Raw genomic sequence first — 10270 nt, forward strand, 5'->3', positions numbered from 1 at the left:
GGGGNGGGGGATTGGCGTGAGCGTTAGCGGCATCCATGTCATCAGTTGATCATACTTAAGCACCAGATAACTACTTTTTTGGCATCGGGTAAGTGCCAGATTAGTACTTGGCCGCGCATGAGCAGCGCGTCGTCGTCGCCGAGCACCAGTGCAAACACCAATGCCATGCATTGTCGTGACGCTGCTGGTGCCGGTGTCGCTAGCGGAGAGAGCGGCGTGCGCGGCGGGAACGGGGCCGGCGAGCGTTCAACATCGTCGCCGCGAACGAGGAACGCCTTCGGCTGCGGGAGCAGTGAGTTGAGGCCCTTCAGTGGCGGCGGCAGCTTCGCGCTGCGCCCCAGCGCAGGACACACCTTCGGGCTATGCATCCTTTGGTGGCAGCTGCGTCCTGAGCGTGCCCTTCCCGTCGATGTCGCTGTCGTCTACGCATGCGTTCGTGCTGACCTGCGCCTTCACAAACGCCGTGCTCAGCCCGTGCGCCGCCCCGGTGCGCACAGTGACAGACCCGCAGTTCTTACTAGGTCAAGGAGTCTCGTCGAAGGATGCTGGCTGCAGGCATTCATTAGTGTACACGGCCTACATCTGTGCCTCAGGTGGGCAAGTCCCTTTGCAGCATGTAGCTCATCCAGCTAATGACTGTAAATACTAGGGCTGAATGAGCAGCTTTGCGACTGTTCTTGCTGTGCACAGGCATTGACAATACCTGAGTTGTAGCCTTAATGTCGGGCGGGTGTACACAGCCTCGTGGACTATTCTCAGGCAAGTGCAATTGCAGCGGGGGCCCGGAAATGATGTACACTTCTTGTATGGCAGTAACCCCGGTGGTACATGCAATAATTGCCAGTAAATACCAGTAAATACGAAGTACAATACAGTACAGTGCGAGTATATTGCAATACAGCATCTGAACTAGTGGTAATGATTATTAATCAGTAATTACTAGCTTCTCAGGTAATACTGGTATTTGCCGAGCCCTAAACATAAGCGAACGTGAGCTCAGAACGTGACGTTCTGCAGCCTCGCAGGACCTCTGTCGTCCCTGTTCTACCCGCGCTGCCTTTGGTCTCACTAGCTCATCCATCGGCATTGCTACTCTTACCCTTCCCATCGCATGACGTCGCGGCTGGCGTTCAGTGGCCGACGACGAAGACCGCGAGCTCAGACGATCGGGCGCGCTTCGGATTGCTGACGCTGGAGGCGCGTCGTGTGACGTCGTGCAATGTGGTTCGGCGTGGGCGGGCCCTTTGGGCGGGTCGGATGAAATGGCTGATTCGGACGACGGTAATGGCTGCGGTCCGGACGATGATGACGGCTGCAGTTCGGCCAGCTATTCCTCGGTGTGCGCGTCCGCGGCGGAGGCAGGCCTGATACTTTTCGAGAGCAGGTCGCACTTGTCATACCAGTAGCCTTCGTCATCCGAGCTCTTGACATGCCCGATCCAGGGGCAGCCGTCAACCTCGCACGTGGACCCGTACTCGTTGTGTGATGTCTCGAGTGCGTGGTGCAGATGATACCGGATCCCATCCTGGTAGCCGCGGAGCTTGTCCAGCTTGTATGCCTTCTCAAGCGCATGCAGGAGTCGCCTGAAGAGTGCGCCATACTGCTCCATCAGCGTCGCATCCTTGAAATACAGTTGCTGGATCCACTGCTCATGGCCAGCTCGGACCTCAACGCGGTTGCCGCCCTGCGAGATGCCTGCCGCGGTATCAGCCGGTGCGGCAGATTCGACAGACAAGATGTCCGCCGCCCTGACCATCCTCTCCAGTACGTCGACCAAAATCTCTCGAGACGCAGCTCGCATGTCACAGCGATAGAGCCACACCGTTGCTGTGGCAATAAACATCTCGACGGGTTCCTGGTCAGCATGAGTGAACTCGGATGGGATATAGTTCGCCAGGAGCAGTTCGCAGTCGGCGGGTGTGGTGCGCCCTTGCTCAAGTACTGAGGAAACACACATGATATGTTAGAAAGTGTTCCCTCAAGAATAGTAGACGTGCACTTACCCATGTGTCTGTCCGTCGCAGAGTACGTGATCTTTCGGCTCTGTATAGCATCCATATATAGAGCAGCGCTAGCTCTAAGAGGCGGCGCAGAGGTGCTGGGGCACTTCATACAGTTAAGCACAAACTGGCGGAGGTACCGCCGCTCTTCCCGACCTGACCCAGACGCTTCAGAGCCATCTTCGTCTGGTTGGGCAGCGACACGAACGAGGCAGTCCAAAGTTTGCTCTTGCGGGCGATAATTGACTTCATGGCATTGGTTGATGTACGCGATGACGTGAGAGTTCTGTGACGACCTTGCAACCCAGGACAGCGCTCGCAGGAGCAGGACAGTCTCTTTGACCTCAACGCACAGCTCGTCCACAATAGCCGTTCGCTCCGAGTCATCTGAAGTTGTCTGGACCGAAAGAGTTTCTTGTGCGGCGGCGTGCATGGTCTCAGTTCTGAGCTGTTGGGACCCAAAGCGCGGCAGCATGGATCTGCAGCTGCTGAGGTCGACGTCACGCCAATTGAGTGGTAGCTGCTTCCAATCGACACGTTCTTGCGGTCCCACGTGGTGATCCCAGCTACCGATCAAGACTATCGAAATGAACTCTTTGAACATCAAAGTATACCACCCTTCGTGCAGGTCCACACTGCATTCTGGCAGAGAGCGTAAAGCTGCGGATGATATGCTAGATACTTGCATAGCTTACCGTAAATGAACCGCCGCCATCGACGATACTGCAGAGCAGCATATGCTCTGCCCCATCTCATAGAGAACAAAACCAAATGCAGCATGAGCTTGCAAGCTGTCATGACCGCCCATGCCGTCGGGGACTTGTATGGGCACCGGCGTGAGAACACGGGAAGGACGGTAAACACGGCGACCACCAGTAGGAACATCGCAGTGAATGCTGTCAAACAGATCGCCACAACGTCGTCCAAGGTCCAGAGAAGAATGACCATGCCAATGAGGAACAGGATCATGGCGACCTCGAGCAGCGCCGGCACCGTCGAGACGATCGCCGAGACCTTCCAGGCTTCCCACGCCTCGAATCGGAATTGCCGCACCATGACATTCTCGCGCGGCGCTGCAAGAGTCGAATTCCACTGCATGTACTCACGCACCCATTGCTTGACCAGGATTCCTATCAGGGCGGCAGCGAGACTGAGGACGAGGCTGATGAAGAACAGGGTGTTGATCCATCGCGCCGGAGTCGATGGCTCGAACGGCGGAGGATCTACGGGAGACGTCAGCGGAGGAGGGGAGAACGGAGCTCCGGTGAGGACGGCGGAGAGTCCCTGGACAAGGATCCGGTTGTTTTCGGCAAGGATCTGGTTATTGGTAGTAAGGAGTTGGTTCGTGAGGTCGGCGCTAGATGGCTGGAGCATCTGATATGTCTGGATAACGAAGGCGGTGAGGACGGCGGAGAACAGACCGGCCTTGGTGGGCGTCAGGTAGATCGAATGCGAACGCATGAATGGAAAACTCACGAATACGAGGAGGGTGTCTATGTCTTCAGAGTACCCTTTCATCTTCCCTTCGTCGTCCTTCACGACGGTCGCCTCTATTCCCGCCCAACCGTAGAGACCTGAGGGGTCCTGGCGCAGGAAGATGCAAAGATGAGACGCCGACATGAGACCCAGCTTAGACGTTATATGCGTACCTTGGGGCCTGGACCATCTGCCTGCTTTTCGCCTGGTGAGGTCGACATTCTGGTACACAGTGTACTGTAAGATGGCAGCGACGAAGGCTGGTGTATAGGTAGAGTGGGGAGAGAGGTGGCGGCGGTTCAGCAGGGAGGGCGCCGCACTGGGTATGGGGCGAAGAGAGATCAGGTCAAGTTCGGGGACACCTGCCGTGGGATGCATGCGTACACCCCTGCCTCACGTTCACACTGACTGCCGAAACAGAATCAGAAGGTCGCCACACCAATGTCGCGGGGTATCTGTCATTCCTTCGATATCTGTTGATCCCTCTGCAGACCCTTGGCCGATGCCCGAGAATTGAGAATATGCGTGCCTATGCGAATGGATGGACAGTGGAGAGCAACGCTCGCCTGGGAACCTCGCATTATCGCTGCCTCGACTGCGAGCGGACGGGCCTGCGGTGCATGTCTGCCGTGCCTTCACTGTTCTCGCCAGCATGCATTCAAGCTGTCAAGAGACGACAGCCTTCGCTGATGACCTGCTCGTGGATGAGATGGCAATCGGATATGATGGTAGTCAACTCCACCGCCTCGTACAGACAAAGCATGCATGCAGAACGTCGTATCCGGGGTTGTCCGAGGCAGCGACTCCGATTCGTTCGGCACCGCCAGGACAAGGCTGTATCTATACTCACGCATGGAAAAGCCTTAAGTGTAAATCTGGCGATGTTATCCAAGCTTATAAGCAGTGCCTTAGTCGCACCCTAATGGAGCCCTCTGGTAAGCATCTCGTGACATCGTGTGGACAAATGCGTGTAGGGTGGATACGAAAAGGAAGAAATAGAGGTAACTGCGGAGTCCTGTGGGTGCTTTTCACGTCTGGAGGTGCATCTAGCGCACGAGCGTGTTATCGCATTGCGGCAGAAGCAGCAAGTTTCGCCACATGTACGTGCGGCACTGGGGGGCGAAGATGCTGAACGGCACAGCTGCAAGCTCGTGAAGAAGAGCACATTGCCTGGGGCGCGAAGGATGACATGGACGAGAAGGCACGAATCATGATATTCACCGCTGGAGGGACCAGAAGCTCTACACTGTGGGGCTGGACGTTCTGTTCCAGGAACTGACTCACGAGCACGAGCAATCGTCGGTCGTTTACAACTCATCTAGTTGGAATAAATGATAGGTCTGCACGACGAAGCCGGTGAGGGTCGCAAGGACAGACCTGGTTGGATTCGCACGACTTAACGAGAAGCAAGAGCGGAATAAGTAATCACTAGAATACACACAAAAAATAGTATACCAGCATCTTCTCCGTATCCACGCACATTTCTGCCGCTATACGCGTGCGAGCACGTCATAAAGCTGGCCTGATTAGCAAGACCTTCAGACCCCTGGCGATTTCATGAGCAGGCGCTTAGTAGCAGTCGAACGAAGGACGACGAACCTTTGGGTCTGCTACTACTTGAGCTCTCCGCTGGGCGAGCTAATGCCAACATCCTCTGCATAATCATGCACCTTTCTACCGCTATCCTCAAGTGAGTATGTCTTCGAAACCGGCCCGGCCAGTTAAACCTGCAAAATCCTGGCGATTCCATGAGTAAATGCCCGGCAGTCGAACAAAGGAAGATGAACCCCTGGTCCACTTCTACTTGAGCTCTCCGCTGGGCAAGCTCGGGGCCAGTCTGCAAGAGCGGGTGGCATTTGAGATGTTGCGACACAAAGTCGCCACCGATGCCGTGGCCGAACGCTACCCTCTTGACGGCGTCTAGAGCCAGCTTAGATGGCCCAAGAAGCCTTCCACAATGTCACTGCTTTGTGACAAAATGCTCGCTTTGATGCGTCAAGCAGTGAACCTAGCAAACGAGGCGTCTTCTGCACTGCCTGTATTCGGCATGCTGGCCATGCCGTCCCGAGGTACATCTGAGATCGGACATCTGCGGAGCCGCATCGTCCCCGAAACAATTAACATCTGGAAGTGGATGTCATGGGCACACTCAAAGTCAGGCGAGGGGTGCTGAAAAGGAGCAGCTCGCAGTCAGACTTCCTGGTCTGGCTCGCTCGAGTGCTGAGTACACGACAAATAAGCGGATATCTCTAACATGCAGAGAGTATACTCACCTAGATGGCTCACTGTTGAGAGTTTGGTCTTGAAACAAGGAATGAAGTCCGGGTGCGCCTTGGCTAATACAGGATAGCACAGTATGCTTGAGACGACCCAAGACGAGTTGAAGGAAGGACAACTGTCGCTCGTCTGCCCCTGGTCCGGTGAAAACCAGAGCCAACATGTCGTACGCCTGCTTCCCCATCAAGCCTCCTGGGTCCGCCTTCATTATCAGCGAGATGCCCACCTACAGAGCGGAGCACTTCAAAACCGTGCACCCAGATGAGTTTCAATAGAAACTGACCAAGTAATCTGTGGCCCACCGCACGATTACCATATTGATGACGTTGCTGACGATATTGGCGCGCGTGTCCGAGATGCCGTCGATGGTATGCGCAGTCTTTGGCAAGCCCTTCGATGAAACGTCTGTACGCCTGCGCATACTCTTCTTTTGGGAACTTTGCGTGTGCGACCTACGCTCTGCAGCCGCGCATACCTGGCAGCGCACTGTCATCAGCCTCTGACCCCGGCCTCGGACATGAGCAGCTCACCTGTCTCTCTTACGAACATCAGGAAGAGCCTGCCGCTCTCTATGAAGTGCTTCAGTTCTTTTTCGTATATCTTCACAGACGTCTTAGGGCCAGCGAAGACATGCGCGAGGTTCTTCGGGACTAGTAGCGCCTGAGGGCGCTTGCCGTTCATGCCTGAGTACTAGCTCACGATCCTGAGCATATCCAAGTTTCCTTTCGCGACAGCTGGCATCCAGAATGGGAATGGGTAATTGCATGTTGTTGCTGGGATAGTATCGCGAGAGGTGAAGCCTGAGCTGTTTGGGCAGCACAGAGGCAAAAGCACCATTGTTCAGATCTTCAGATCATGCGCACAACTTTGAAAGCTTCACGAAGGCACGTACACGGCTATAAAAGCACTGAAACTGTCAGTACAACAGTGGGGAAGATAGTGTGAGGGATCTCACGAGTGTAGCCAGTGGTCAAAACCTGTCCCCGCGCCATCTTGTACCCGCATGAGATGTTTGAGCCAGGACTAGAAAGCATCATACTGTCTGCTTGAATGCCAAGGTACGGCTTCAGGTTATCTGTGTGCCTGCACAGCTGGCGCGCCGCACCTACGACTGCTAGGTCTGTGTCCCAGTCTTCAATGTCCATGAGCGGTTTTAGGCCAAGAAACGCCAGGGATTCGCGCATTAAACACATGCCCTACCCTCTGCTCTGCGTGATGCCGATGGCCTCGATGAACCGGAAGACAGTCGTGTGGCCCCGCGCGCGATATGCGCCCGCGACGGTCTCGGTGGCTGTCGGCAGAATATTTGCGTAGTCGTCGTCGGCAAACAAGCTGCCGTAGTGGCACTTGTGTCTGGAGCGGCGACGCTAGTTAGAGAACGACGAACGAGCTAAGAGCGGACGTACCTGCTGAACGTTCGCATGCGTGGGTCCGGGTTAACGAGGGCGCTCCACGAGCAGCTGAGTTTGCGACAATGCAGCCTAGGCCAGAACTGAGCGACAGACGGCCAAGCATCGTGCGACGGATGATTGATTACAGCCTGAAGCATAGGGGCTGGCAGGCATGCTCAGCCGAAGCTGAGACAAGGGGCAACGGCGTACTCACCGAGCACCCAGCTCCTCAATTGCGCTAATAATAGGCCCTTAAACCCAGTCATGAGAAAAACCCAGTCATGAGAATTGTGATGTTGGAACCAAGATCGAGGTGCATGCGAGAACGTGGCTCTTAAAGTACGGGAGGGTGAAGCTGGCCACGGGTAGGACGATACGAGGCGGCTTCGGTTGGTAGAGAAAGATGGAATAAGACATAACGCCCCGCCTGTGATGGAGAGAGAGGCGTGTGGAATCCGATGCCACTGGCAAGCCAGGATCTTTGGCTTGTAGCGGCGCAGTTAGCTCTCCGTCGGCCGCGGCAGCAGTGGAGGGGCTCTCAGACGGGTAGCCCGCCTCACCAGATGGCTGGGAGTCTGTAGCGAGCGCCGACTTGGGAGGCTGCGTGTTTCTGAGAATTACACTTCCCGCAGAAAGTAACGCCCGAATAGCGCGCCCGCGCCGATCGTAGTGAATGAGGTCCTGGTGCTCATTAGGACGCCGCTTGCTTGAACAACATGGAGGAGCGCGGTGAAGCGCGTAATGTGAGCCTCGAGAAAGTTGATGCTCTGCGGTCAGAGTCGGTGCATCCGTTCCTCGTCACTGCGAACCGTACAACCCTGGATGTTGCGCCGGCCCTAGTACCGCGAGATGGCGTTTGCGGCTTCGAACACCTTACAGTCGATGGCGCCAAAGACTTACAGCGGCGCGGTTACGACGCCCTGTTGTGAGAGTAAGCAAACGGTGCAAAGGCAAATTTGCCGGAACGCAACCTCCGATAGAAACTCACGCGGGCAAAAGCTCGTAGGGAATGCAACGGAAGATAAGAGGTGGGACAGTGACGGCAGGAAAGACCTGCAGGAAAGCTGAAGCGACAACGGTAATCACAGCGGTGACAACATCCAGGGTCCATAGGAGAACGACTATGCCGGCGAAGAAGAGGACCCTGGTGAGATCGATCAGCGTAGGTGTTAGCGCCGTTATTGCCTCCACGTTCCATGTCTTCTGCGCCCGAGGCGGCTTTGGCGCACGAGCGCACTCGTGCGGCACCGGAAGTGGTGAGTTCCACCGTATGTACGCGCGGAGCCGCTGCTTGGGGAGATCGTCGAACAACACGGCTGCGAGGCCGAAGACGCGGCTTGCGAAGAAGAGGGGGCTGATGAACTCGTTGATCAGCTGCGCGGACGCCTGAGGCGCAGAGAGTGGCGTGGCTTTACGAGTGGCGAGTTTCACCGCGTACACTTGTCGCATAGGCTACGATTTGGACCATCGGCTTGCAAATCAACAATTTGGAGCATGGCCGTCGGATAAAACGGCGATGAGCAGCCTGCTTGAAATTTACCAGTTGAGCCAAATGCTTTCAGCGTCGAAAAGACAGGGGACGCACCTGAATGCTATCCAGACCCTCCCGACATTGTCCATTTGCCTCGTCCGTGAGCGTTGTAAAGCGTTCCCCCCGGGTTAACCCAAAGCTTTGTGCTTGCGACGAGTCTCTGAATCGAACGTTCGCATGCGATAGGGAGGTATGTCACGCTTTCATGATTAGGAAAGGGGTGGTTCAAAAACGAAGTACAGGGTGATCCTGACATGAAGTTCATACTATCGTAACTTGCGGACCGGCTCAGCAGAGGTCAGGTCAAGCAGTACGAATATGCGTACCGTGTAATCAATACAACAATCCTTCGACAATACAAAACTGAGCCGTTCATCATTCACCTGAGACCTGAACCTGCATCCTCTGGAGCCCTTGGCGGCGTGCGGAGGTAGAGGGGATAAACAAACAGCTTCATGTCTTCGGCCTAAGCCAATATACGTGCTATCGACGAGTCGAGGGAGAGAAATTGCGCGAAAATCAAGGTACGCGCCTGAACGTGAATTTGGGATCAAGAGAGGGTGAGCTCTGGGCAACAAGCAAACATGCCGAGGCGCTTACGCGACGAAAGCCGTACGTGACTCGTGCTAAACACGGCGCGTTTGGGCTTTTTCAGAGCTGCCCGTCCTTGTCTTCGCACCAGCGGCACACCACGACCGGAGCACAAGAAACTTTGTCACTCCGCTGTGCACTGCTCAAGGGCTGAATCGGCTCTCCTCCCTGCTTCTCTCACGAAACATCCTTTGCAGTCACTTTTGCGGTGGCATGTCTCCCTTCGCACCACAGACGGCGGATCTCCGGCCCTGCGATAACCCTCAAACGGTCTGCGCAATACTACCCGTGCACTGCTGCAATCGGCATGTACTCAATTTGGTCGTCCTCTGGTGGATATAGAGATCCCACAGCGGTCTCTTTTCCTGGCTGGACGGCAACCATCGCCAGCAGGACGCGTCCATGGAAGTTCGAGGTGCGCAAACCTTTGATTGCCTGGTGGTCGCTATACTCACCTTGAACCTGTATCGCTCCATTCAGAATTCGTCAGACACTCGCCCCACTCAACATAGTCTACACTGTTCTCTCAGAGGCCGTCAACGACTACATCAACGACTGATCCGTCGGCTTTCAGGTACCGAGTTGGCAGAATATTTACAACGTGAGCCATAACTATTCCCATTCTCTGCACGCATCCTGACGAACAGATCTCTATGCCATCCAGATCCTGCTGTGCCCCGCTTCTCTCACAGTTCGGCCGCTATGAACGACGTCGATCGAGATTAGGCGCGTCGCCCTGGACGTTGGACGCTATGGCGGAAAGGCTGCACATGTGACTGAGCGAGGAGAGTGCTTGGAGGCGCGTCTCGACACCTAACGAAGATCTCCGTGGCCACACTCATCTCCACTCGTGCAGGCGATAGTACAACTTGCGGCGTTTGAATCAATTCATGCTGCACATCACTCCCGGCGTCCTTGCGCAAGCACCTCAGTGCCTGGCTGCCGGTATGGCACTACCTCATCTCCAGCTCGCGCCCTCATACCCGAACATGAAGTACGACTGC

The 10270-nt window shown here is 55.5% G+C and overlaps 6 protein-coding genes across 6 annotated transcripts; 1 reads left to right on the top strand and 5 right to left on the bottom strand.

The window, feature by feature from the left end:
* Positions 1-41: 41 nt before the first annotated feature.
* Positions 42-444, bottom strand: PHACADRAFT_206365 (uncharacterized protein; the record flags this gene model as incomplete). The annotated part of the gene is made up of 1 exon (XM_007392743.1): positions 42-444. The coding sequence occupies exon 1, from the start codon at positions 366-368 to the stop codon at positions 42-44; it is 327 nt and encodes a 108-aa protein (XP_007392805.1). The 5' UTR covers positions 369-444.
* A 297-nt stretch (positions 445-741) lies between these two features.
* Positions 742-1961, bottom strand: PHACADRAFT_251119 (uncharacterized protein). The gene has a single exon (XM_007392744.1). It carries the CDS (start codon positions 1955-1957, stop codon positions 1328-1330), a length of 630 nt encoding a protein of 209 aa, XP_007392806.1. The 5' UTR covers positions 1958-1961; the 3' UTR covers positions 742-1327.
* A 963-nt stretch (positions 1962-2924) lies between these two features.
* Positions 2925-3563, bottom strand: PHACADRAFT_53032 (uncharacterized protein; the record flags this gene model as incomplete). Its single annotated transcript, XM_007392698.1, has 2 exons — positions 2925-3425; positions 3477-3563. Coding segments are annotated over 2 exons (588 nt in total), but the record flags the coding sequence as incomplete, so codon positions are not given.
* Positions 3564-6649: 3086 nt separating this feature from the next.
* Positions 6650-7124, bottom strand: PHACADRAFT_138623 (uncharacterized protein; the record flags this gene model as incomplete). Its single annotated transcript, XM_007392745.1, has 1 exon — positions 6650-7124. The coding sequence occupies exon 1, from the start codon at positions 6944-6946 to the stop codon at positions 6650-6652; it is 297 nt and encodes a 98-aa protein (XP_007392807.1). The 5' UTR covers positions 6947-7124.
* A 962-nt stretch (positions 7125-8086) lies between these two features.
* On the bottom strand, positions 8087-8692 carry PHACADRAFT_251121 (uncharacterized protein). Its single transcript, XM_007392746.1, has one exon. It carries the CDS (start codon positions 8591-8593, stop codon positions 8129-8131), a length of 465 nt encoding a protein of 154 aa, XP_007392808.1. The 5' UTR covers positions 8594-8692; the 3' UTR covers positions 8087-8128.
* An 881-nt stretch (positions 8693-9573) lies between these two features.
* PHACADRAFT_192604 (uncharacterized protein) lies at positions 9574-9825 on the top strand (the record flags this gene model as incomplete). The annotated part of the gene is made up of 2 exons (XM_007392747.1): positions 9574-9681; positions 9757-9825. 2 exons carry the CDS (start codon positions 9574-9576, stop codon positions 9823-9825), a joined length of 177 nt encoding a protein of 58 aa, XP_007392809.1.
* Positions 9826-10270: the final 445 nt, after the last annotated feature.

This window comes from Phanerochaete carnosa (assembly GCF_000300595.1).
Source record: "Phanerochaete carnosa HHB-10118-sp unplaced genomic scaffold PHACAscaffold_3, whole genome shotgun sequence".
Taxonomy (NCBI): Eukaryota; Fungi; Basidiomycota; class Agaricomycetes; order Polyporales; family Phanerochaetaceae; genus Phanerochaete; species Phanerochaete carnosa.